The 27,814-nt window shown below is 38.3% G+C and overlaps 1 protein-coding gene across 2 annotated transcripts in view; it reads right to left on the bottom strand.

Annotated features, from left to right (window-relative positions):
* RXFP2 (relaxin family peptide receptor 2) overlaps nt 1-26,914 on the bottom strand; it is a 63,672-nt gene extending 36,758 nt beyond the window's left edge. For both annotated transcript variants that reach the window (XM_055244287.2, XM_055244288.2), the window contains exons 1-5: nt 26,734-26,914; nt 8,075-8,221; nt 4,482-4,559; nt 1,078-1,183; nt 190-261 (exon numbers count right to left, since the gene is read on the bottom strand). In XM_055244287.2, the coding sequence (XP_055100262.2) occupies nt 190-261; nt 1,078-1,183; nt 4,482-4,559; nt 8,075-8,221; nt 26,734-26,776 (446 nt within the window). In that variant the 5' untranslated portion in view covers nt 26,777-26,914. The remainder of the gene's footprint in view (nt 1-189; nt 262-1,077; nt 1,184-4,481; nt 4,560-8,074; nt 8,222-26,733) is intronic.
* Nucleotides 26,915-27,814: the final 900 nt, after the last annotated feature.

Genomic DNA, 27,814 nt, shown 5'->3' with positions numbered 1-27,814 from the left:
TCCTTTAAATTATGAAATGGAAAGATAACATACTTTTAAATGTTTTATTTTCTAATCTTAATTACATTTAGAAACATAAATGTAATGATAAATATAACAAACGATATTTCATTTTATTTTTAGATCAAAAACATCTTACACCACCGCAAGGATCTTTTTAAAATAAATATGCTATTAATGGCTACTTACATCTTTTTAAGTTTTGTGTATTTGATGAAAACTTTATCTGGAAGACTGTGGATTTTGTTTTTCTTAAGAGACCTAAAATAACATGTAAAGCAAACTTCATTATGGATTGTTATGGCCAACCCAACTTTTCCCTAGAAGCCACATGCTTGGGAAAAGAATATTTGATGATGTCCATTACACTAATCCATATTTGAACATCACAATAGCTAAAAATTTTTCATGGGAGATTGAAAAGTTTATAAAGCAAAATAAAGTAGCTTGTATTTGACAAATGTAGCTAGTTAGTATAGTAGACTGGAAAGTCCATGTTGATTTAACTTCTTTGTTTTTACTCTGTGGGTGCATTAACAAACCAAACCAAACCAAACCAAAAACCAACCAAAGATCCCTACCCACTCATGCATGCCCAAATGATGACATGACTGCAAATTCCTGAGGCTTTCAAGAACTTTATGCAAAGTACAGAAAATTTTGCATGATATAACATAGTTACCAGCTTCATGGATCTTTAATATCTTTGCAGTCTTTGATAGATTACCAACGTTAAAAATGACATAGAATAAGTGAGTGTGCTTCCTTTTTTTTTAAAAAAAAAAAAACATTTCAGCACAAGCACAGTAGTAATCATACATAAATCAGAAAGCAATTGAAAATAAGAACTCCAGGCTCACAGACATTTGTGAGCTAACTGATCACAGGCTAATCCAACATACAGTGTGTAAACCATTTTTTCCCCCTGAATAGGAAGCATGGAGAATTCTCTGATGACTGGTAGTTTTAAACAGAGTTTCTATTATTTTGCTAATATACAAGCAACACTATTGGGTTTTTTCTTGGTTTTCATGTGACTATAGGGACAGATACCACCAATAATTAAGTTTTACTCACAGTAATGTCACATTGTTAGAAATCATCGGCACAGACTTTAAGTCATCATTTACACATTCCAATTCAGTTTCTTTGCAGTCACAGCATTGTGGATACTGTTTTAGAACTAATGGGACAAAAAGAGTAAGATTTCACTAGTAAAAAAATATATTTCTTTAATTATGACTTTGCCTTTAATAACTGATATTGTTTTCTTTTCATTGAATGTATAAAATTTACATCTGTTAAATGAACTCATTCAGCCCCTAATAAAATTAAATAAGAATTCTCTCCTACTTAAATGTAGACTAATATGTTAATCTCAGTTCTAGCTTCTAGTAGTCATTTCAGAGGCATTTACCAAGAGATTGGAAAAAACGCACAAAATTAACTAGCATAAACTCATCTAGTGAAGCAAGATTAAGTTCACTTCAATGAAAAACATTCATATGATTGAGTAATTCTTAATGGATATGACCGAGTCAATTCATTTGAATAGCATAAAATAGTTGCTCAATAAATGCTTGTTGTTTAAAATCAGATTCAATTTTTTTCTTCTTTCAAACTTCCCTTAGAGCCGTGAGAAGATTGAGATACAGGTTCTACCATAACCACCCTGGCACCTTACTAAAATCATCCAGCCTGATATTCCTTCATTTTGGTTCTTTGTTTTTCATTATTATGAAGTTGAAAGTTGAAGGTAAAATTTGTAGAGAAGCTGCAAAGCTGAGATAACCAAAGATCTATCTATCTGAAGCATTCAGAAGAAAGAAGAAGGATTCAGGATGTACTCTGAAGGGACTTACGTGGTTACTAAGATAATGGCATGTAAAGGAGTGAGAAATCTAAGGAGAAGCCAGGCCAAGCTGGTCCATAGGACAATCACTGTGTATATGGGTATGTGTGTGTATGTCTGTGTGTGTGTGTGTGTGTGTGTGTGTGTGTGAGAGAGAGAGAGAGAGAGAGAGAGACAGAAGAGGGCAGAGGAGAGAGAGAGAGGCTGTCAGAGAGACAGCAAGTATTTTTGGAGTCTGATTTCTCCTCTAAGCCTATGAATATTTGTACTGATAGAGCTAAGAATGTGAGAGTTAATTTTGAATTTTGTTATTTATTTTAATGTAATTATAAGTTCTTTTCAGTTGCCCTGCTTCTTTTAGATCACTTTTATCCAAATGTTATTTTAAAAATAAATTTTACTGAATTTTATTAGTAAAGCCAACAAACTTCTACTGAGTACTTAATGTAAAAGATGCTTTTAGTGTATAAATTTTGGAAAATATTTTATGTTGTCTATACATATATGTTAATTAGCTCAACTTCCTAAAGATAACTTTCATATGCTTACGTCAATGTTTATTGACATAGCCACCCTTGAAATAGTGGTTATATGATTAAATTGAAAACCTGTGGTTGGAAATTTATTTACCAATAGAATAATTTCATATGGTCAAGCTGGGTGCGTTGTCAAAACCAGAAATGTGACCATTAACTGTTCACCCTCCAACACCTGCAAGCCAGTCATGCCCCCATGATTCTGTGGATTCTTTTTCTGAAACGCCTTCTGCATCTCTCTCTACCTCAATCTTCTCAATGGCATTTTCTGGGGATTGGAATAAACATAATAACCAGTATCTCTTTTATCATCATTCTTTCTCCTCTATCTGAACATGATTGACATTTTGGATCAATCGTTCTTTGTCATGGGAGGCTGTCCTTTGCATTGTAGGATGTTCAGCAGTAGCCCTGGCCTCTACCCACTAGATGCCAGCAGCAACCCACCCTCCTCCATCAGGAAGACCAAAAGTGTCTCCAGGCGGGGCATGGGTGGCTCACGCCTGTAATCCCAACACTCTGGGAGGCTGAGACGGGTGGATTGCTTGAGCCCAGCAGTTTGAGACCAGCCTGGGCAACATGGCAAGACCCCATCTCTACAAAGAATATGAAAATTAGCCAGGCATGGTGGTGCATGTCTGTGGTCCCAGCTACTTAGGAGGCTGAGTTGGAAGGATCAGTTGAGCCTGGGAGGTTCGAGGCTGCAGTGAGCTGTGATTGTATCACTGCACTCCATCCTGGGCAACAGAGTGAGACCCTATCTCAAAAAAAAAAAAAAAAAATGTCTCCAGACGCTGTCAAACGTTCTTTGCAGGCACTGTTGCCATGGCCAAGACTCACTGCTCTAATCCATTCTCTGCAATTCTAATGAAATAATCTTCCTCACATACATTTCTGATCACGTGCTCTTCCTCCTCATTAAAAAATGAAGTAAATGTAAGACCAAACCAAACAAACCTAAGGCCCAAAACTATACAGTAGTAACCTAAGGCCCGTTCTATACAGTAGTAACCTAAGGCCCGTTCTATACAGTAGTAACCTTTAAAATGGGATGTGGGCAAGACAACTCATTGTGGGTCAGGTAGAAAATAGTAGAACTTTATTTTTAATCTTATCCTTTTTTATTTTCTAATCTTCATATAGAATATTCTTGTGTATAATAAAATATATAAGTGGTAATTATAAACTGGTATAGAGTACATAAAATACTATTAGTGTAGTATTTGATATATATACATTATATACATACATTTACATATACATGCTAATGTATGTAATTTGTACATTCATCTTCATAATTATATATCTATGTCTCTACATATACACACACGCCCCTAAAATTCTGTCTATGGGATAGAGGCCACACTTCAAGGTGTACACCAAAACCCTTCATGGGCTAGCACCAGCCTCTAGGCTCGGCTTCTGCCCCTCCACCTCATGCACTTAGCATGGTTGTGAAAAGGCATCCTGCAGCCTGCTGCACATCTTCCAACCTCAGTGATTTGCTGATCTTGCTGCCCTGCTCATCTGTCACCTCGTATCCTTTCCTTCATCCATGGACTTCAAAGTCCATCTCAAATGTTATCCTCTCTGGGAATCTTTCCCCATCCTCAGCACAGCCATCATTTCTTCCAAGGGGCTTCCCCATTCCCTGGTGCAAACATTATTCCTCCCTTTTAGCAATAATATTATATCCTCACTGCTTTTGTAAGGAGCTGTCTTTCCTGCTACATGTGAGGTGTTTGTGGATTAGAACTCCATCTTAGTCATCATTGTCCTCTCAGTGCCTAACATCTCTCTTGAAGAAAGTAGTTAAAAGTAATAAGAACTTTACTATTTGTCACAATTATTCAATATTTATGTATTCTTGCAGTCAGAGAGTAATGCATGAAAATAGCATAAATGGAGATGGTCGTTTTTTTTTTTTTCTGTCTTTCCAATCACAGGCAGACAGCAGACCTGTTAGCCAGTGAAATACATTGAACTAAAATGGAAATTCTGAAGGGAATTTGTCACATTACCCATATAAATCTGTGCATCACAAATCATGTTTTTCACAAAGCTGATACTGTCTTTGAATCAAAACCACTTACAGCACTCCTGTGTTAAGGCCACGGTGTTAGCATTTCCATGGACTGTGCCAAATATGGTCGCCCATCCACTAGTGTCACCTGTGAAATGGTGATTGAGATGTGTCACTTATTCTAGAAATTAAATACCATCTGACAAAAGTTTAACAATTTGGTAATGATTTTAAACTAAAATATGTTTAAGTAATAGAATTATTGATATTTTAAATACATAGTAAGAGAGAAAAACTTAGGCAAACATCTGCAAGGTGTCCCTTTTTTACATGAAAAGTACTCCAAATGTATGTATCATAAAATTTGCAATGCAAGTATATAATTATTTTACATAAATATAAATGTCTTGGAAAATATCAACTATTTCTAATACTGACATTTTCCATGTTTGACCTTAATTTTGAGGACCTCTGAAGAAAATATCTGAATTTTGTTTTTGTCACGTGCATACTGCTGTATTTGTAGAAACATACTTGATAGATATATTGAGTTCTGATAACATTTATGTCATCTGACTTTTTTTTAATAAAGCAAAAGCAAAGTTTCTTAAAATAAAAGCTTTTTTTCTGGGTGCAGTGGCGCTCGTCTGTAACCTCAGCACTTTGGGTGGCTGAGGTGGGAGGATCGCTTGCATGTAGGAGTTCAAGACCAGCTTGGGAAACATAGGGAGACCCTCTCTTTACAAAACATAAAAAATTAACTGGGTGTGGTGGTGCGCACCTGTAGTCCTAGCTAATTGGGAGACTGAGGTGGGAGGATAGCTTGAGCCCAGGAGGTCACAGCTGCAGTGAGCCGTGATAATGGCACTGCACTCCAGCCTGGGTGACAGAGGGAGACCCTATCTCAAATAAATACATACATAAAGGTTTTTTAGTAAAATAACATTTCCTCAATTTGTCATATATTAATGTCAATTTGTCATATGTAAATATAATTTATTTGCCAAATTTTCCTCTTCTTTTTGGTAAATCATATTTTTAAAAAAGAAGGCCTAATTGTGAAGTATTGTTATTTCAGTATATGTTATAAAATAATAAAATATGCATTATAATGTAAGATACTGAAGTTCACACAAATACCTAAGTAAATTAAAATAATTGCCCACAGTCTGCTTTGATCTTTGAAATCTTTATTTCTTATTAATATTCTCAGTGATGCTACTTTGATGCTCCCTCACTTGTATTATTTAATTTGGGTTCAGAAATCCTTACGGGGTAAACATTTGTGGCTTCTGATTCCCATGCAGCAAAGAGGAAAGGATGAGAATTTGAGTAACTTGCCCATTGGCATCCAGAGAGTTGCCCCCAAAACTGAGCACTGACTGAGTACCTGCTGTGTACTCTACCGCTCTAAGCTCTGGTGATAAGACTCAGGCTTCTTCTCAAGGAGTTCCTGTCTAGGAAGATAAATACAATTATAAGGGCCAGGCACAGTGGCTCATGCCCGTAATCCCAGCACTTTGGGAGGCCAAGGCGGGCGGATCACCTAATGTCAGGAGTTCCAGACCAGCCTGGCCAACGTGGTGAAACCCTGTCTCTATTAAAAATACAAAAAAATTAGCTGGGCATGGTGGAGGGCGCCTGTAATCCCAGCTACTCATGAGGCTGAGGCAGGAGAATCACTTGAACCCAGGAGGTAGAGGTTGCAGTGAGCCGAGATCATGTCATTGAACTCCAGCCTGGGCAACAAGAGCAAGACTCCATCTCAAAAACAAACAAACAAACAAACAAACAAACAACAACAACACTGAAAAGATAAGGCATTCTAGTTTGTGCAGTGTACAGATACACCCAGGGTGCTGTGATAACACAGAGAAATTGCAGCCATCCTAGACTGGTGATACAGCTTCAGGGGGGCCAGGGAAGCCCTCCTGGAGGAGAAGACACTTAAACCGGGCCCTAAAGAATGAGTAGAAGTGATCCACGGGAAGTGTGGGTATAGGCTGTGTCCTTCAGAGACAGGCATGCCTGAGTACCCAGGGGCAGGACAGGAGATTCTAGAGATGCATGCTGTGGGCTTTGCTGCCCCACTTTGATGGATGGTTGGGCAGTGCTGAAGAGAGGTAGCTCTCTGTGGGAGAAAACACACAGGATTCTTTTGGATTAACTAGACATGTCAGCCTCCCTTGGCATCAGTTTCCTCCAGAGAAAAATATTTTTTAGGTTTCAATAAACAGAGGTGAAATTGGCCTGTAAGATGCTCTGGGATCTGGTCTCTGGTTACCCCTTCATTCCATGTGTATACCCCTGTTCACTCTGCTTGAGCCACACACCATCAAACACATCATCCTGTTTCAGTCAGCCTTGGGCCTTTGCACTTGATGTTGCCTTTGCCTGGAATTCTGCCTCTCCAGAATATTTCATAGTTTCTTTCTTTCTTTTCTTTCTTTCTTTCTTTCTTTCTTTCTTTCTTTCTTTCTTTCTTTCTTTCTTTCTTTCTCTCTCTCTCTCTTTCTTTTCTTTCTTTCCTTCTTTATTTCTTTCTCTCTCTCTTTCTTTCTTTCTCTTTCTCCTTCCTTCCTTCCTTTCTTCTTTCTCTTTCTTTCTTCCTTTCTTTCTTTCTTTCTTTCTTTCTTTCTTTCTTTCTTTCTTTCTTTCTTTCTTTCTTTCATTCGTTCTCAATCCAAATGTCATCATCTTAAAAAGATTTTCTCTGGTTACATCCTTGAAGTATCCCTCCCTCCAAGTTACTTTCTATCTCATTATCCTGTTTCATTTCCTTACTTATCACTCAGATTATTGAATTTTTTACATACAGGTTTATCACTATGTTAGTTCACATTGCCCATGTGAACTCCACAAGGTCAAGACACTAGTCTCCCTTGAGCTCACTGTGTCCCAGTGATTTGGAGAGCTGCTGGCACATAGTGGGCACTCAATATAGGTCTGTTCTATCAATTAATTCTCTAGCTAGGCCCATTCACACTTTATCCTTTTTTTTTTTTTTTTTTTGAGATGGAGTTTTGCTCTTGTTGCCCAGGCTGGAGTGCAGTGGTGCCATCTCGGCTCACCGCAACCTTGCCTCCCGGGTTCAGGCAATTCTCCTGCCTCGGCCTCCCGAGTAGCCGGGATTACAGGCACCTGCCACCACGGCCAGCTAATTTTTTTTTTTTTTTTTTTTTTTGTATTTTCAGTAGAGATGGAGTTTCACCATGTTGGCCAGGCCGATCTCGAACTCCTGACATCAGGTGAGCCACCTGCCTCGGCCTTCCAAAGTGCTGGGATTACAGGCGTGAGCCACCGCCCCCGGCCACTTTATGAATACTCTTGAAGCTAAACCAAATTACCAGCCATAAGGAAGTAGTCATAGAAAGCCCCTTATAATTAAAATATGAGTATTGAAGTAGATTTTCAAATATAATTTTATTTTTATAAAATATAACATTTTATGATATTGTATTTCTGACTTAAGTAACCTCTACATACAAAAGTTCAGGTGGTTATCACAAATACATTGGGGAGTCATTATTTGTGTTTCAAAGGGAGTCCCTACAAAACAACAGATCAGCTTTCCTAGTTTATCACAATCATTATCCAACCAACCCACAGTTTTGGGGTATTCATAAAGTGAGGCACACATGGGGAGCCGAGGGGAGCACTCACCACAGTTCTCTTCGTCAGCCCCGTTCCCACAGTCATCCTTGCCATCACAGTGAAAAGCTCGGGGTAAGCACTTGGTAAGATTCCCACAGGGAAAATATCCTTTTTGGCATGAAGGAGTGATCACGCTACCTTGAGTCAGTGCAAAATCTACATGAAAGAAGGGGCAAAAACAAAGTGTTACCATGGCCAAGCTCTCTCCGTGTTGTCCCATTTAATTTTCACAAGAACTATATGAGTTGAGTTCATCTGGTATTATTCTTAGTGCACAATTTCTTTGAATAATATTCTTAATGACAACTTTTTTTTATTTTTAGATGGAGTCTCACTCTGTTGCCAGGCTGGAGTGCACGATCTCAGCTCACTGCAACCTCTGCCTCCCAAATTCAAGCGATTCTTCTGCCTCAGCCTCCCGAGTAGCCGGGATTACAGACGTGAACCACCACACCTGGCTAATTTTTGTATTTTTAGTAGAGACAGGGTTTCATCATCTTGGCCAGGCTGGTCTCAAACTCCTGACCACGTGATCTGCCCACCTTGGCCTTTCCCAAAGTGCTGGGATTACAGGTGTGAGCCACCTCGCCTGGCCAATGATAACATTTTAAACAGCCATAATCACACCCAACACCAGCTATATCAAGAACAGAATCCAGGTTCATTTTGAATTCACCTCCACAAGGTAATCATAAACAAAACCAGATGTATTGTCCTAGTTTTGTATGAAATCAAGGAGTCATCCACCCTTGGAAACAGAAAGGTAAAACCATGAGCTAATGTCAAATGGGTAGATGTATTTACTTATTAATCTTTTAAAAGAAGGACTTGAGGTGACATGATAAAAATATATCTGCAAAAGGAGAGCTTAAGTGTGAGTTAGAGAGAAATCCAGAAACACATTAGAAAGAGGGGAACTAGAATTGAACATTGAACACTCATCTATCGTGTCTACTGGGTCTACTGTTCGCCAGACACTTCACACAGTGGTTATCATTGTTAATCTTTCAGCCAGCCTATGGTATGGGCGATATTATCCTTCATGTTTTGGGATTAGGGAAGTTAAATATCTTGTGTGCAGTGGTTCGTCTGGGAAGTGATACAGGGTAGCATTGAATCCTCCCTCTGACCTTGTAGGCCCACCCTTAGCCATTGTACTATGAGACTATCAATCGATTCAGGAATCTGCATTTCAAGAAGCATAAATCAGGACTAGTTAGTAACAATCTTCTGGTGCATGGTATATAAGAGAAGACCAATGAGAGTTGAATAACTGCTGAGTTGAATAATAAATTAAAGAAAGGAAATATAATTGACATTTACAAAAGTACTCTATCTATGGATAGGATGACCAAAACCATTCTAGCAATCTATATGTAAGAGATATTCTTTCAATTTTGAGAGGATACTTTTCAGAAAATAACGAGACATGTTTGTAAGTTGGCTAATAAAATTACGGAAGTCATGTTTTTTTAAAAAAGGAGTCCTGTCCAGGTGCAGTAGCTCATGCCTGTAATCCCAGCACTAAACCCCATCTCTACTAAAAATACAAAAATTAGTCAGGCATGGTGGCGCGTGCTGCAGTCCTAGCTACTCAGGAGGCTGAGGCAGAAGAGTCGCTTGAACTCGGGGGGCGGAGGTTGTAGTGGGCCAAGATGGCACCACTGCACTCCAGCCTGGGCGACAGAGCTTGACTCAGTCTCAAAAAAAAAAAAAAATTGGAACTTCACAGAAATTGATTTAAGGAGAGTGTAAACACAGGAATGGCTATAGGTCATCGTGACTCATTGAAGGGAGCAAGTGATGTGGGTAAAGTGCTCCTAACCACGCACTTTGGCTGAAGGCTGGCATCATGACCCAGAATTCCCCTGGGCGGGTGTGGGAGATGATATTTTAACACAGCAGAAGGATAAGGAATAAACTTCAGTAGGAACATCGTCTACTTTGTGCTGAGCATTTCCTAGTTACTTGATTTGATGTTAGTGGCAACTATGTATGGTTGGCATTAATATCCCCAAATAAAGATGAGGAAATGACTGAGAACTCGAAGGCATATCTACTTTGGTTCTTGGGAAAATGCCCTTGTTAGGCCTGAGCCCTCCAAGCAAATGCTGCCTTGTAAAGCCCCGCAGGAGACTCTCCTAAAGGAGGTAGAACCTGCTGCTCTCATTAACAAATGATGTCATTTGTTAAAGGGCAGGAGTTGGAGTTTAGGCACCAAAACTACGTCTGAATTACAAATGCACATTAAGCTTTTAGTGATGTCTTTAGGGAGGATGAGTAGATCATTTCAGCCTGAGTTGTTTAGTCCTGATGACCCTGGAGATCCAGCAAGCATGGAAAAGCAGAGCCTCTGGCCCTCTCTGGGGGCAGCCGGGTGTGCTGGTGCACACTCTCGGAGGCTGGTGTGGCCACAACCTCTGGGTCTTTTCTGACTGAGGAGGAAGACTCAGAGTGTGGCTTTTGGATGCTTTTCTGCTCATTGGCGTTTTGTTCTTACAAAAGCAAAAATTATTTTCTCTGCTATTGCTGCAGTAGTGGATGAAAGATTTACTATCGGCAACTAAGCATAAGACCAGTCAAGTCTGTGACTATTTTAGGAAGACTTCTCCGCTGCATGGCGCTGGGGTTGGCTTGTTAAGCCTGTTCACACAGGGAGAGGCATACTGTGTCACAGATTTTAAAATCCCTTAATTTCTTGCTTGTAAAGATTTCTATAGAAGGCAGATTTAAAAAAATGTGTAGTCCTCCTGTGTTTGGAACATGAACGAGAGAGTCAATATATCTTCGTGTAGTGGCTTAGAAATTTTTAAGGCAGTAATTTACAGTTAGAAATATATTTTATATCAAAATCCAGCATACACCCAGCCAAACCCACGCTCCCAACACACACCTACACCCCCACACTCACTCTCACACCCACGCACACTAGCACACACCCATGCACACTCATGCCCACACCCACACCCACATCCACATACTGAAAACAAAATTTCCTGAAATATCACTCTTTTAAAGTTATGTGGGATGAGCTTTGATCATTGCTACTCTATCTTATTCAGTTGAGAAGGGATCACGTGCTTCTAAGTTGATTTCATGATCCACTAATGGGATGTGACCCACTATTTAAACACATTCGTTAGTGATAATGCACCTCAGAGACACTCAGACCTGGATTAGAATTCTCTCTGCCACTCACTAGCTGTGTGACCTCGAGCAAGCTACGTAACCTCTTTAAATCTTACTTTCCTCACATTTAAAGTAGAATTAATGAGAGCATCTCCCTTGTGGGTGTATTTTGGGGACTAGACAAGCTGATGCTTATGAAGTGGGGAGAGCGCCTGGCCAATGGTAACCCTGGGTTAATGTTGGCACACAGGCAATTTCATACAAGGTAAGAAAATAGAATGTTAAGAAGGAAGCTCTATGTAAAATGGAAGATTGCTGTGCCTCAGCATTTCATGATTTTTTATGTGTCTTCTCTGAAAGAAATAATAGGGACTAAAATAAAAGCTTCCCCTACTTCTTTACATTATTCCATCTTAAAAGCCGTATCACATGTATGATTTTTATTTTATTTCAAATCCCTTTTGAAAGCTGAAGGAGGACTGTAAATGATAAATAACCAAGGAAAATGTCCTTACAACCTCCTAACAATATTTTCTTAATGTTTAGAAGAAGCAATTAAGCATTCGATTAAAGAGAATTTTGAAATAGAGAGGTGAGGCGATGTGAGTAGGATCTTTTGAAGGTGGCATGTGGTGTTTCCTTCCAGGGTTTATTATGAAAATAACTATGAGTTTTTTTTGTTTTTTTTTTTTCTTCTTGAGATGGAGTCTTGCCCTGTCACCCAGGCTGGAGTGCAGTGGCACAATCTCGACTCACTGAAACCTCCACCTCCCCAGTTCAAGCAATTCTCCTGTCTCATCCTCCCCAGTAGCTGGGACTACAGACACACGCCACCACACCCGGCTAAGTTTTGTATATTTAGTAGAGATGGGGTTTCATCATATTGGTCAGGCTGGTCCCGAACTCCTGACCTCAAATGATCCACCTGCTTCGGCCTCCCAAATTGCTGAGATTGCAGGCGTGGGCCACCGCGCCCGGCTGCCTGTGAGTTCTTTGAGGGCTGGACCTAACTAAATGCCCATCTCACATATGCAGAATGTCTAGGTGGCAGGGGCAAACAAATAATCAACTGTCACAAATAAAAAGCATCAAGATGGTTTCCTTTTTCTTAGAAAAAAATTGAGTTGCATCTAACAAGTGTGGACAAAGAAGGGAAGGAAGACACTGAACATGTATGAATAGAACCTGCCTACTGCATTTCTCATCATTCCCTATTTTCCACCCTAGAGTGGCATCTTCCTGAAGACATTTTAAAGCACAAATTTTATGTATAAGGAGAATAAATGAATACAATGTATTCCCCACCCTTTTCTCTCTGTGTCTTCTATCTCTATTGTCTAACTTAGTGTCTTACTTGGTGCTCAGTAATTTTTTAAATGAACATGTGAATTAATGAGCCATTTAGAAATTTTAAGAAAAAGGAATTGAAGGAAGAGCGCTTTTCAAAATTTAAGCTTCCCAAAGCAGCAGATTTAGGCTGTTATTTTGATGAGAAATTATTTTTTAGTCTTTCATGCACTTCATTTATCATTCCACTCTGTAATTATACAAATTAAATAATAATTAAGAACCCCTGCTGTACTTGGTACATAGTGAAAAAAGAATCACTAGCTGTCTGTAGGAAGTGTATTCTGTGGTCTATTCTTCCTGCAACCTGTGGAAGTGGAAAGAGACAGTTTTTACTGAAGCTTGGGGATTATAAAAATGGAGGATGCCTGCATGGTGGCAGTGCTGATGGCTTCTGCAGTGGTTTCCATGGGACCCCTGCCAAACACACAGCTGAGAGGAGGCTCGAACATATGACAGAGAATTGCTCAGTAATCACCCTTCTTCTGTCTTCTGGTCAATATTCTGGACATGTCTGTGCCAAGAGATTTTAAAATGACGTTTAGATGGCCTTTTAAAGCCAACTGCCCAAGGCTATTTTTTGCTGCCCATCAACACTTTCCCTGGATTATTGGGAAACAACAGGTGAGAATCATCTTTCAGGTCCTCAGTTTAAGAATTGATGGAGATACACAAGTCCCTTTTTGCTTTCTCTATTTCTCTGCCAATGCTAATCCTACATAAAGCTGAAGAAAGCCTGTATCCTCTCAGCCAGATGTTCTGGCTCTAACACCAGGGGCGATGGCTCCAGGGGGATATAGGCCAAGGAGGAGTGCATCACCCTTAGTGGTGTTTAACCCAAGTCAGACAGCCTGGTCACTGAGGATGGCAATGGGTGCCGCAGAGGGGCTATAAAAATTGCCGGCAAAGCCTGTGCCATCTGCTCCAAAGAGCCAACTAACTGCAGCACCAGAGGGAACATTCAGTTAGCATCCAGAAATGTTAACTAAGTGCCTACTGTGTGCTACAGTTTGTTGTCAGTCAGCAAGGCAGACAGCGTCCATTGCTACCAGGAGCTTAGGTGCTGGGATCTCTGAGGGGCCCAGCAGCACCATCCCGGGCAGCTCCACTGAGAAGCCAAGGAGAAGCATCTCCATCAGTTGAGTGCATCTGGCCGGAGCCTGCCCCTACTTCTGCGAACAGTCAATTTTACTAAAAGTCCACCTTTGTTGGATAGATGATTTGTTGTTTGTTTGAAGAAAACTAGGAAAGTCTTTCTTAAAAGGCTTTTATGTTAAGGTAGGTGAAGAGAAATTGGCCTCTTGGTGGTTGTTGTTGTTGTTGTTTTCCAAACTTGACAATCTTACCCTTTCATGCAACTGTTTGGTACTCCCTGCCTGGATGGTGTTTCCTGGCCACATCAATCATTATATTCAGAATTTTGATCCAGTTTCATTCACACGTATTTACACCACCTCCTTTCCACTTCAGAGATTCCTGCCCTAATGGAATGTCTCCCAACCTCTATTTTCTGTCATGTTCTTATGGGACAAAGCAACCAGTTCATGCTGGTAAAAGTCCCTCAGGACCCTACTCACAGATTTTTTGGGGGGAGGGGGCAGGAAATATTACCCCCCTCCTTCTTCAGATGACTGCCTGATGTTTGAAAGACAGATTTGGGGAAATGATGCCTAACTTCGTGGAACAGAGTGTAGGCTCAATACATTTTGATTTATATTGGAAAAAAAGAGAATTTCAAACTGCCAACATCGTCCTTACCAGGGATGGGTGTCAGCCCTGCATCCTCCTTGCCTGGGAGTCTTTATGTGGGTCACAAACAGAATGCTGTGGCCATTGGTGGGTTATAAGGGATTTAAGGGAAGAAGGAAGAGTTCTCTTCCAAAAGTATTATTTCTGCTGACTGGTAAACTGCCAAAACTCCACCTATAGAGATGCATTCTTTTAGGTTAAAATCTTACCTTTCAGTATGTAAAATTCATCTCGTTCTGCATGAGTTGAGCAACTACCTTCTTCCTAAAGCCTGCCTGAGGCGAGTGAATGGAGAGAATGGGTAGCGTGGTGGGTGAAGGGGAGAAGACCATGGAAAGGGGGATTGTGAAGGAGACAGGCAAGGGGAAGCCCGATGGGAACTTGGTTTGGGAAATGTGGAGAGAAGGTGGTACCTTGGTCCCTTCACCTCTCTCTTTTAATTCTTCTCTGATTCATTGACTGCTATGTCCCATGGAACTTTCACTGGCTGTTCTTCCTCTAAGTGTGAATTATCCTAGATTCTATTCCCATCAACTTACTAATGTACCTGCATCCCAGGTTGCAGTATATGTTTGGGCATGACCCACTTCACATAAGCGTGGGTACCATCCACATAGACTGCTCGTGCTGAGTGTATGGAAACTGCACAGGACTAGACCAAGTCCCTGGATTCTTCTTTTGTGATGCACAAAGAATGAAGATCTCTTGTCCTTCCCATAGTAAAGCCTTCCATCTGTGTTCTGTACTCAACTCGACCTCGCTTTCTCAGACTCTGCATTCATTGTTTCCTTTCGTTCCTATATTTTGTATATATTATATACATTTTATATAGAATTATATATATTTTATATATATTATATCAAATATATGTATTTTTTGAAATGGATTTTCACTCTTGTCGCCCAGGCTGGAGTGCAATGGCATGATCTCGGCTCACTGCAACCTCCGCCTTCAGGGTTCAAGTGATTCTCCTGCCTCAGCCTCACAAGTAGCTGGAATTACAGGCATGTGCCAACACACTCGGCTAATTTTTTTGTATTTTTAGTAGAGACGGGGTTTTACCATGTCAGTCAGGCTGGTCTTGAACTCCTGACCTCAGATGATCCACCCACCTCAGCCTCCCAAAGTGCTGGGATTACAGGCGTGAGCCACTGCACCCAGCTATTTTCAATATCTTTGTCTCTCTACTTTACAGCTCCCATCTTCAAAACAAACCAGTCGACCAACCCAAATCCTGTTATATCTGCCTGCCTGTAAAACTGAGATATACTCTCCTCCCCTTCACAATTAAATTTCTCAGAAGAACCATACAAGTAAGTCAATGTCTCCACTTCCTTACCACACTTTCATCCTTAAATCCATAGCTTCCATCTTGACCTTGCTGCTCCGCTGACATTCTTCTCACCAGAATCACTATCATCCTTTTTGACACTAAATCTAATAGCTCTTTCATAGTCCTCATCTTGCTTGGTTTTCTGCATTTGACACATCCAACCTTGGTCCCCAGGTTAAAAGCTTTTTTTCCTCTGTATTTTCTAAAAGTTCCTTTTCTTCCTCTTTATCTCCTTAATTCATCAGCTCCATTTTCTTTGTCAATACACTAACTGATCTGACATGCGTTAGATCAGAGGTTTCTAGATTTTTGCATTTCTTAGACCAAATAAATTCAATTAAAGAATTTAGAGAAACCTGTCAAAAGTTACTAATGTTTTAGTTTGTTAAATAAGGATGATTTAAAACTCTGAGTTGCCATATATTTTAACATTGATTTATTAGAAAAGTAGTATTTTATTGTTAAAAATTAGAGAGACTATCTACAGAAGAAAAGACAATCTTTTCAAAGGAATACATTTGGCTTTATGAAAAATGTATTCCTTTGAAAAGATTGTCTTTCATCTAATTCATGCTGATGAGACAGTGAAACTTTCATTCCTGACGCAATAGTCAGGACCAGTGTTTGGAACCATGTGTGAGAAAACGGAATCTGGCAATGCAACCAGAATTCTTTAGGGAGGTTAGTCCTCTGTTCTGTAACTCACAAATATTTTCTTGCAGTTTGTCACTTGTTTTTAAGTCTGTTTATGAGAGGCTCCAGAGATGGAACTGCCAGATCCTGACTTTAAAATAACTATGCAAACTATAAATAGAAGGTAACTTACTTGATTTAATTAAGTGTAGTTATCTGTAAAACCCCACAGCATATGAGTGAGGTTTTGAAGTCTTTCCCTTTGAGACTGATGATGTCCACTATTAGTATATCTATTCATTGTTGTACTGGAGAGCTTCGCTAATGGAGTTAAACAAGGAAAGTAAATTAATGGCATACATATTGGAAGAGAAGACATAAAACTGTGATTATTCGTAAGTAATATGACTGTGAATATTAAAATAATAAATTATTAGTATTGGTGAATTTTGCAAAGTTTCTATAAAGTCAATTGTATTTTTATATTTCAGCCACAATTAGACAATGAAATGTTTTAAAAATCACACCTTTTACTACAGCATGAACAGGGTCACGTATTTAGGAATAAATCTAACAAAAAATGGGCAAGACATTTATGTAAAGTATATACTGTTAGTGAAAGACATTAAAAACCTAAATAAGTGGAAGACAATATTTTAAAGATGTTCATTCTTTCCCCAAATCAATCCATAGATTCAAAGAAATCTCAGTAAAAATCCCAGGAGTATGTGTGTAGGAATGGATAAGTTGATTCTCAAAGGCATATGGAAATGCAAAAGAACACGAAGAGCCAGGCCACCATCGAAGAAGGAGAACAAGGAGAGAGGACTTATTATCTGTATGGCAAGACATATTATAATGGTACAATAGTTCAGGCAGTGTGATGTTGGTGGAAAGATTGAAAAATAGACCAATGGAACAGAATAGAGAGTTTGGAAAAAGACAGACACACATGTAATCGTTTGTACCACAGAGCAGGGGGGCGAGATGATGCTCAATTCTAGATAGATAATAGGTTGAAATATGAAAGGTGAAACAATACAGTTTCTAGAAGATAACATAAGAAAAAATCTTTATGACTGTGAGGTAGATGTATTAAGGAGAATACAAAGAAGAAGAACCAAATAAAAGCACTAATCATAAAGGAAAAGATACCTAAATTAGACAATATACAAATTAAGAACTTCTTTTTATTTATTTTTTTTGAGACAGAATCTTGCTGTGTCACCAGGCTGGAGTGCAGTGGTGCGATCTTGGCCCACTGCCACTGCTGCCTCCCAGGTTCAAGAGATTCTCCTGCCTTTGCCTCCCGAGTAGCTGGGACTACAGGTGTACTATACCACGCCCAGCTATTTTTTTTTTTTTTGTATTTTAGTAGAGATGGGGTTTCACCATGTTGGCCAGGTAGGTCTCGATCTCCTGACCTCTTGATCTGCCCGCCTCGGCCTCCCAAAGTGCTGGGATTACAGGCATGAGCCACCGTGCCTGGCCTGTCTTTTAAAAAAGTCATCATTAAGAGAGTGCAAAGACAAGCTGTGGAGTAGAGGATATTTGCAAAGGGTCTGTAATTAGCAAACGTATAGGTGTCCTACTAATCAATAAAGAAAAAATGAACGGTAAATAGAAAAATGGGCAAGAGACTTGAATAGGTACCAAACAAAAGAGGATATCTGAATGACAAAAAACATCTGAAAAGGTATTAAATCTAATTCATAATCAGAGAAATGCAAATTAAAACCATGATAAAATATCACTAAGATTACTAGTATGGGCGTAATTTAAAAATAAAAAACCCAGTGATACACTATTTGGTGAGGATGTAAAATCATGCAAATCCTCATACACTGGTGGAGTGTTAATTGGAACAGCTGCTTTGGAAAACAGTTTGTCATTATCTACTAAGTTTGAAGTTGTGCAAACCCTACGAGTCAGTAGATTTACTTCTAGGTAAATGCCCATAGAAATTCATGCACATGTGCACCAAGAGATTCATACAAGAATGTTCACAGCAGCATTATTCCACAATAGCCCCAAGCCGGAAACAATCCAAGTGTCTTTGAAAAATAAAATGGATAAACATTTGTGGAATATTTCTCAGTGACATACTATATAGTCTAGAAAATGAGCAAACTACAACATCCAAAGTGACTTCAGATCAAGCAGAGCCAGTGGACAGTTCTCCTTCACTTTTTACAATTATCTTATATTCAGTTAGGAAAACATTCTTTGCAGCCCTGACTTTTAAGATAATTAAGATACTAAGATTGTAGCATGTTCTGTTCTCTATATTCCCTGTTTCTTTGATGATCATCTCAGAAGTCATTTTTGCACAAACTTTACTGAGACTTTTCAAAACCACTCCTCAGTACAGACTTTCCCTTTTTTCTACCCAAACCATCTTGCACATACCTCTATGTAATATTTATAGCATGTCATTATTATTATTATATTAAGCTGTGCAAAATAAATTGTGGTTTTTGCCATTAAAAGTAATGGAATTTATTAATTTTGATTCTCTCAATGGCTAGAAAAGTTTTCAGTTCTTAGTATATAGCAGATGCCTCAAAAATTGTTGTCTGAACTTAATTAACATTTTCAGGAACAGCAATGCTGTTTCTGTACGTGAGCCACAAAGACCTAAAGCTCCATATGTGGGAGTGGAGAGCACATCAGTGCTTCAGTGATAATCCGTGTCAGAAGCTGAGGCCAAACTTGGGCATACATCTGCTGACGATGACGTCAATGTGGGTTGAGTGCATGTCATAGAAGCATTATGCTCATTTTCTTTTTTTCATTTATCTTACACCAATGGTTCAGTTTTTTTAAGCGAAAAACTTGCTTGGCAACATCTTCTATTTTTTTTAAGCCATTTTCTAGGGAAGAGGAGCGGTGGCAAAGGGCCTCACTTAATTTTTCAGCTGGAATCTATGTAGGATGGGGTAAGGTGGCCCATATAATTTTGAGAATCGGGTCACAGCACAGGTAATTTTCTCATGCTTTATTCTTTTCAAAACTTACAATTCACAGGCAAAATGAACAAAAATAACAGCATGTACACAACCCTGTGCTTTTAGGGAGGGCAACTTATTTTTCCAAGTGGTTAATTTTAACTTTAGTTATTACAGTAAGAGCGGCGTTTTAAAGTGGGAAACAGGAAACAGCCAAAAAGGAAATGGCTTCAAATAAGGGAACAGAGTTTTCCCGTAACACTCAGTGTAGATTATTATCCTTTTCCTATCTATAAGAAAGTTTACATAAAGACTATCATCTCACCCTCAGACTGAATTTTGAGGCTTTTAAGGGAATATTTTTACAGCAGCTCTTAAGGCAGAATGAAAGATAATCAGTATCTTCTACATTTCTTGTATACCATGGATTTACATGAACGGAAATTAGAAGTAGAAATATCTACAGCAATAGTTATACTATTTTTTAGCCTATGAGGTTGAAACAGAATGTCCCGGGCAAGGTGTGAATAACAGAAAAAGAAAGAAAAAGGCAATCAACTATCCAATGTCTACTGGCTGAGCTATAATCGAATAAAAAATTGGATAATGAAAGCCAGGTGACGAATAAGAAGTAGAATCTGGCCCCAAATCAGAAGAGATTCTTCCTTAGCCATTTGTGTTATGAGTTTATTATTTCTCTTAAAGGCGGAAGTGGTAATTAACATCAAGTCTGCTCTATAGGTAAACTAGCATATTAATTACAGTTTTTGAACTATACTATTTGTTAAGAAACTTTATATTGATAACTAGACAATGTAGATTCAGCTATTCCCTTACCAAATACTTAATTTGTCCTCATTGCCCCCAAATTTAAAACACCGTTTCAAGTAGAATTAATGTGTCAAACAATCCAGGTGAATCCAATTAGCAATCCTGGTACATACAAAGAATATAACAAAAATTAGCATCTCAAAGAAAAAAAAAGCCCATGTATATTTTGGCCAGTTTTTCCAGGTGTATGATCCGTTGAACAGGTTTATCGGAATCACCTGGGCTGCTTCCTAAATGTGCAGAGCCCATGACCCACCACCATAGACCTATTGAATCCTCAGGGGCTGGAGTTCTGGAATCTATGTCTCTGACATCATGACAAGTGGTTCTTGGAAACTCGATAATTATGTGAGTATTGTGGATGAAGCGGAGAAGTTATTTGGTATGCCGAAGGCCAAACACCAGTCAAGGTCAGGGCTATGACTTGAACATGGGTTTGCTGACCCCAAATCCAGCATCCTTGTTGCTCTGCTGCCTCCCGTCTCCTAATCTCTTAACGTTTGTGTAGCACTTTACTTCACGACTCCAGGTCTCTGGTGTGTGTATGTCCACCCATGTCCAATCTTTGAAAATGCACAGTCTGAAGGACAAAAGCTACCTTCTTTGCTGAACTTCTGGATCAAGGTCATCCATTGTGAGAAAACCCTGAATATGCTCTCACATCATACTCTTCCATAGACACAGAAAAAACTGATACTATGCTTTTTCATGAAAACGTTTGGGTTGTAGGAGAGAAAGCTCTCCATAGAACATGAATTCAGAAAAAGCCACTGTTGCGAGAGGACGTAAAACCACTTGTTGTGCAGGGAGCTGGGACTGCAGAAACAGTCAGAACTGCGTTCAGTGCCGGTTTGAGAAAGGGGCTTAGTGCAGCCCAACTGGCAGAGGCTGGGATCTGCATGAAGCCAAGCACTGCGACTGAGGCCCTGACAATGCATGGGGTGTGGAATCACTCTGACCACCCAGGATTGTGATTTAAATAATGCTTGCTCACGGCCAGCAGGGAAAGCAGTGGTGATACCACTGCAAATGGGCATGAGAGTTGGAACCGGATCGCCCACAGGCAAAATCTCTGACATGCTAACATACACGACAGTTCAGATCTGAACACTCCCTGGGCTATGTGGAAGTACTTCTGAGACTATTTTGAAGAGCTGTGTGCAGGAGAAACATTCTTCCAACTTTATGAAAATGTCCAGGGCTCCACAAAAAGGGGGAATTCATACCTGGGAAAGAGATGATAGAACTTTTTTTTTTTTTTTTTAGACGGAGTCTCACTCTGTCACCCAGGCTGGAGTATGGTGGTACAATCTTGGCTCACTGCAACCTCCACCTCCTGGGTTCAAGGGATTCTTCTGCCTCAGCCTCCCAAGTAGCTGGGACTACAGGCATGCACCACCACGCCTGACTAATTTTTTTATTTTTAGTAGAGACAGGGTTTCACCATGTTGGCCAGGCTTGTCTCAAACTTCTGACCTCAGGCGATCCGCCCACCTCAGCCTCCCAAAGTGCTGGTATTACAGGCGTGAGTCACTGCACCCAGCTGATAGAGCTTTAAAGACTAGTTTAAACTCTGCATGATTAAAATTCTCAAAGAACTAATGGAAGGAAGATATCATGAAATAAGAATGAAAGTTTATAAAACCCCAAACAGACAGCTTTAAACGCAGTTGGAATGATTGGAATAAAAAATATAGTCACTGAAAAAAAAAAAAAACCTAGCTATTGAATAGAAAATAAACTGGAATCAGAGAAAAGGAGAATTAGTTAAAATTATCTTTCCTTCATCAGACACATTCTATTAACACTGAATTTCCTTGGGCAAATAAAATAGCCATTATACCACTCGAGAATAATATGGCACAGAGCAGTTGGGATCTGTAGAGGGGCATGGCTAATGGAGATCTGTACCATCATAGCAGAAACCCTTTGGAGAGATATGTTGCAGAATTTATAATTTTTTTATAATTTTAGAAAGTTAATGCACATGCTATAACACATTTCCTACCAGCCTGGGGCAAAGTTCCGTAACCAAACACATGAACATTTTTCTATAGCACAATGTATGAAATTTTACAATAAGTGTGTAAAGAATCTAAATAGCTCCTGGCCAATGCTGACCAGATTTTGTAGGCAAAGGTGATTATCTCAGTTTTCTGAGCTTTCTGGATTTTAGAATTGTAGACAAATCATTGGACCTAGAAAAAGAGAGCACACCAATATTGAAGTAATATGGAGATACAATATTCATTTGGTGGTATTTGGGGCATGTATTCTAGCAAGCAACAGACATGGTGACCACTGGTCAGGCCAGGAGACTGTGGAATAGAGACAAATAATAGAAAGAAGGCAAAGGCCAAAAAAGGGAGACAAAGAAGATCCAGGAAGCCCCTGGGGAGGGAGCTCGGCAAAGACAGGAGGTGACTGGAGACAGGAATACTTGAGGAAGGGGGCAAATGGAGGGATAGATGTATTCCAAGGTGGAAATGAAAAGCCAGATGTGACCAATCAGGATGGAGCCAGGTGTGAGAGTTACCGAGAATGGGAGGTAGCCAGGACAAAGGCAGAGCTGGAGGAGATGGGAACTCAGAGAGCAAGAGAGCTGAAGAGCAGACCCCAGGAGAGCAGAAGGGAGATTTCAGAGGTGAGGACACCAGGAAGATAGGGATGGTGGTAGGAGGGTGTGACATGAAAATGGAGGGAAGACAGGCTGGGAGAGCATCTGAGACAGATGCCTGCAAAGGCAGGGAGGAGGGGAGGATAAATAAAGATGGGAAGGAGAGGAGAGAGGCTTGAACAGGAGCAAGGGGGCCTGAGTCAGAACAGTGGGAAGTGGGAGGATGGGAAAGGAGGGCTAGAACTTTATCAATCACATTGAACATATTGTAAAGGCTTTTAACTTTGTAATAAAGTTAAATTTTCAATTGCAATTCTTTAATTTTTTTTAAAATTTTGAGACAGAGTCTCGCTCTGTCGCCCAGACTGGAGTACAGTGGTGCAGTCTCGGCTCACTGCAACCTCTGCCTCTCAGGTTCAAGCGATCTTCCTGCCTCAGCCTCCTGAGTAGCTGGGACCACAGGTGTGCACCACCATCCCTGCCTAATTTTTGTACTTTTAATAGAGATGGGATTTCACCATGTTTTCCAGGCTGGTCTTGAATTCCTGACCTCAGTGATCCACTTGCCTCCCAAAGTGCTAGGATTACAGGTGTGAGCCACCACACCTGGCCTCAATCTCAATTCTTTTTGCATCTTAAAACACTCAAAAGTCTGTTTATCACATGACTGTTGAATCAGCTGTTTTATTTTGGCTTCGGGGCACTTTTCTTAACAACATTGACCTTCATTGCAAACTTAATTTTTTAAAATACATACAAAAACCTGGAAGTACGGGTGAGTAAAGCATATGAGAGGCTTATTTTTTGTTTTTAGATAATTAGGCCTCTAATGCCACTACTACTTCACATGTGAAACAAGCACACTCATTTTACCCAAAGAATGTTAAGTTATATGTTTACCAAATAAATAAACCAAGCCATTCTGGGCTCTTAAATAGATATGTACTCCCAAAAATTAGGTGCAGTTTTTGTTGCATGACTACTTATACAAAATCATTCTTTGTTAATTGAATTTTATTTGGGTTACTATATTCCAGAATAAAAATGTGCCATTTTTCAATATCAACCTATTAGAAAGCAGCATCCCAATTTTGCCTCTAAAATTCACATGGCAGGCAATTTTGTCACTTCAAGTGAGAGGCCTTAAAACTCTTTGATTACATCTGGTCATATTTATTCACAGTAAGATGAACACACGAGTAAGCATCTGTTGTGAGATGTATTTAGCTGGCGTCTCTAAAGGTTTTAACTCCCATGTTCCCAATCTTTTTCCTCCTCCCTCACAGTGGGCTTCATTCAGCCCGCAAGCAGGTCGGTCTTCGGGATGACTTGCCCGAAATATAATTGATTTTCACAACTATCCACAGCATGAATGTAAAGGTGTGAAATTAAAATTCAGATGGAAAACCTTTTCTCAAGTCAGAGTGGCCAAGTGAAACTGACATCCCTAAGAAAGGACCATGCCAGGCATGCCTTGAGCCTGGCCACTAGGGGGCAGTCAAACACTGCTCCCCTCAAAATACTGTTCGGGCCCGGTTTTGGACAACCTATTTTGGAGGTTAAGCAAATTATTTAAGTAGCAATTGGTAGTTACCAAGTAGAAGCCTCAATATTCCATGCTTTTAATTTCCTACATAAGCCCATGTTTTTGATTTGTAATATGGTTCCTAATTTGTCCATTAAGAAACGTTGTTTAAAAGTTTAAAGTTATTTTTAATAACTTTATTTTAGACAGGTTTACTCTTAGAGAGAGATACTGTTTTTAGATCTGCCTGTGGCTTTGGAGTTCCCAGTTTAATTACGTTAACGCAAGATAGTTACTAACAATTACATGGATTTTATGCACATATTTCAACAGGTTGAAATTCCACGAAACACAATTGGTAGTTACCAAGTAGCAGCCTCAATACTTCATGCTTTTAATTTCCTACATAAGCCCATGTTTTTGATTTGTAATATGGTTCCTAATTTGTCCATTAAGAAATGTTTTTTAAAAAATAGTTTGAAGCTGGTTAACAAAGATACAGAGTGAATAAATTAATGATAAAATACAGGTAATAATAATAAGATACGTTGTGCATAGTTGTCTGTTAGTGCCTGTAGCTTAAGGCAGTGAATCACTCATTCCTTAGGCACTCCAGAGTGATGATGGTCAGAGAAGAAAAGACGATCACATAATTTCTAATTTTCTATTTTGTTTAGATCTGGCCTAAGGGTCTATCGCAAATATTATTTAAATTAAAAAGACGACCTTTACTCTTAGGCAATGCTAAATGAGCTTTCTTTGGTTACTCTGAAAAGCCTTACCGTTTTAATTGTCCACCATTTTATTGTGAAAAAGAAAAAAGTTTTACTAATTATAGAGCAAATTCTATTTTATAAGTAGGAATAAAATGTCAAAACATTGATTAATGTGTCTTGCTTTGAAATCATTTTAAACATAAAGGTTTAAATTAGTAGTCAAAAGTAATATAAAATTAGAAAATAAAAATTTCCAGAGATTATAATTAATCAATAAATATTTGTTAGGTTGGTACTAGGAGTTTGAAATACGGCTTTTACTTAGAAATAAAATCAAACGAAAATTATTACTTGAATCTTTTTTAGTTTAAAGGGCGACTTTACATTATGGTAAACCACAAAATGTTATTTTAGTAATAGATGTTTTTCATCTCATAAACAGTTTAAGCAAAATCAATTAAATGCATTATGTATAAAAGCAAAAGTATAGTAAAATTGGTTAAACTATGGTTATAGTCCTGTACATTAAAGAACTTTTTAAGGGCACAGATGAGCTCTATGACATGTCTTAAATCCAAGAACCTACTTGGTAGCTGTATATTCTTAAAATCGTATAGAATTGAATGTTGAAATGTGGATAGAACATGAACTTCTGAAGTAGGATCTTAAATATAGAAATAGACTGCTTGCTACAACTGTAGTGCATGCAAGGTGAGTTCATATATTGTTTCTTCTTAGTTAATACTTAGCTTTTCATGTAAGAGATATTCAAATATAAAATAAAAGTCATGCTAGGTTTATGGAAATATATATTTTAAATATTTGTAGTAAAGTTTTAGTATTATTTTAAATTCAAAATAAAATTTAGATGTTTTAAGTCTTTTAAAAATCTTTTGTTTGTTAGAAGTTTTAAAATAATTCCTCATAAATATTGCATTTTGTTTCAAGATTTAAAATATTCACTTGGAATTCACTTAATAAAACTGAATATTTAAAAAACCTAAAATGAATTTCTCAGAAAATAAAAATAATTTCAAATTTTAACCTTTATTTTCAGAGGTTTATCAAAATTCTTTAGGACAAAATACAAATTAAAATAGAAACATTTTTGAACAATAATAAACCCCAGCAAATCTTGGGCGTGATTAATAGGTTGTTTATGCATGTATAGGGTGACAACGAATCTTTTTATTTAAAAGCAAGTGAAGATTTAGGTTTTATTTTTTGGTGAGCTTTACAATGAAAATGGTACTGACTTGAAAATTAAGAGTTTGACTGAAATAAAAATTTCCACAAATTAAAAACAAAAGAAAATTAAGTAAATGCGCATTTATAGACTTTTAATAACTTTATTTTAGAGAGGTTTACTCTTAGAGACAGATACTGTTTTTTAGATCTGCCTGTGGCTTTGGAGTTCCCAGTTTAATTATGTTAACGCAAGATAGTTACTAACAATTACATGAATTTTACGGACATATTTCAACAGGTTGAAATTCCACAAAACACAATTTTAGTTTATTAATTTGTCATACTTTTTAGAACAAATGCCAAAAATGTTTTCTATGTTTTAATTGATATAGTCAACATTGTTTTTTGACATATTTTATCTACAGCTTTAATAACATACAAAGGCTTGTTTCCGTGAAAAATTTGTTGCATCTAAAAATTACTAGGCTGTATGGGACTACAAGCAATGAAATATAATGACAAATACCAGGCAAATTTGATGTCTGTTTTTTTTTAAACACCCCAATACATTTATTACAACTGCCATAGAACTACATAGAAATGTATTTTTTGGGAATTGCACTCATTTAAAGCGAGAAAGTAGCAGCCTTACCTTTGACATTGATCAGAACGATGAAATGAAGTAGAAAGAACATTGTAATCAATCTGAGGCTGAAGAGATGTTTAAAACCAGAAAAATAATCATAGGTTTACAGCAATTGAGTTATTAGACGTATCCTCCTCATACCTCAGCAGGAGTTCTGATGTAGTAAGTTCAGTGCCTCCCATGTTCTGAGCATGCTCACAGCTAGAACTTCACTGGCATGAAGGGAGATGGATTCTTGTCACTATGCAGGCTGTCTTTTTTGTTCTTTCTTTTTTGTTTCTTTTAGTTTAAATCTACAGTTGTGTTCTTGATCACTAATTCATTATGGTGTGTAAAAGAAGGTATAATAGGACTTTGGTATTAACCGATAAGAAACATTTTTTAATCACTTAAAAATTTTTTTCCTCCAAAGCACGTACAACAATTTGCTCTTATTTAAATCCAAACATATATCGAAGTTCTCAAATATGAAGGATATAGGCTTACACTGAATAGTCTATGAAACTCTTTACAATTATATTTTCATGCAATAAACAAAGTCAAAAGGCTACTTATTGACAGATACACAAAGAACACCCACTTCTATTCAAATGTACCTAAATGTTTTCAAATGACATATGAAAAGATAATTTAAATATATGGCATTGTGTTAAATAATTACTGTAAAACATTCATACAATATTTTCACTTCACATACTTCCCCCATAATCATATTCCTTTTTCTTGAAGTGAATAATTTTATTCTTGCTTCCAGCTCTGTATTGCACACCTATTAGAAAACAGTAATTATAATTTCGTTCTTACATCCTGAAAGCAGCTTTCTCAACAGCATAGTTAGTACAAGTTAAAGTATAAAAATTGACTTTTGGTTGTAGGATTCTGTTGATCCTAGTGTAATCATTAAGACTTCTCCAAAAAGATGTAGAATTTCCATGTCTGAGTTTATATTTTACTAACAGGGAAATATCTATCTAGAATATAGTTTGTAGTTCTGATTTGGAGAGAAGATTTTGTGACTGAACGATGCAGATTCTCTTATATGTTGTCGTTAACTGTGTCCTAACAACACTGAAAAAAACTACTGTGT

This window comes from Symphalangus syndactylus, chromosome 15 (genome assembly GCF_028878055.3).
Source record: "Symphalangus syndactylus isolate Jambi chromosome 15, NHGRI_mSymSyn1-v2.1_pri, whole genome shotgun sequence".
NCBI lineage: Eukaryota > Metazoa > Chordata > Mammalia > Primates > Hylobatidae > Symphalangus > Symphalangus syndactylus.
The sequence above is the reverse complement of the archived record's forward strand: the minus strand, read 5'-3'. Positions and strand labels throughout refer to the sequence as shown.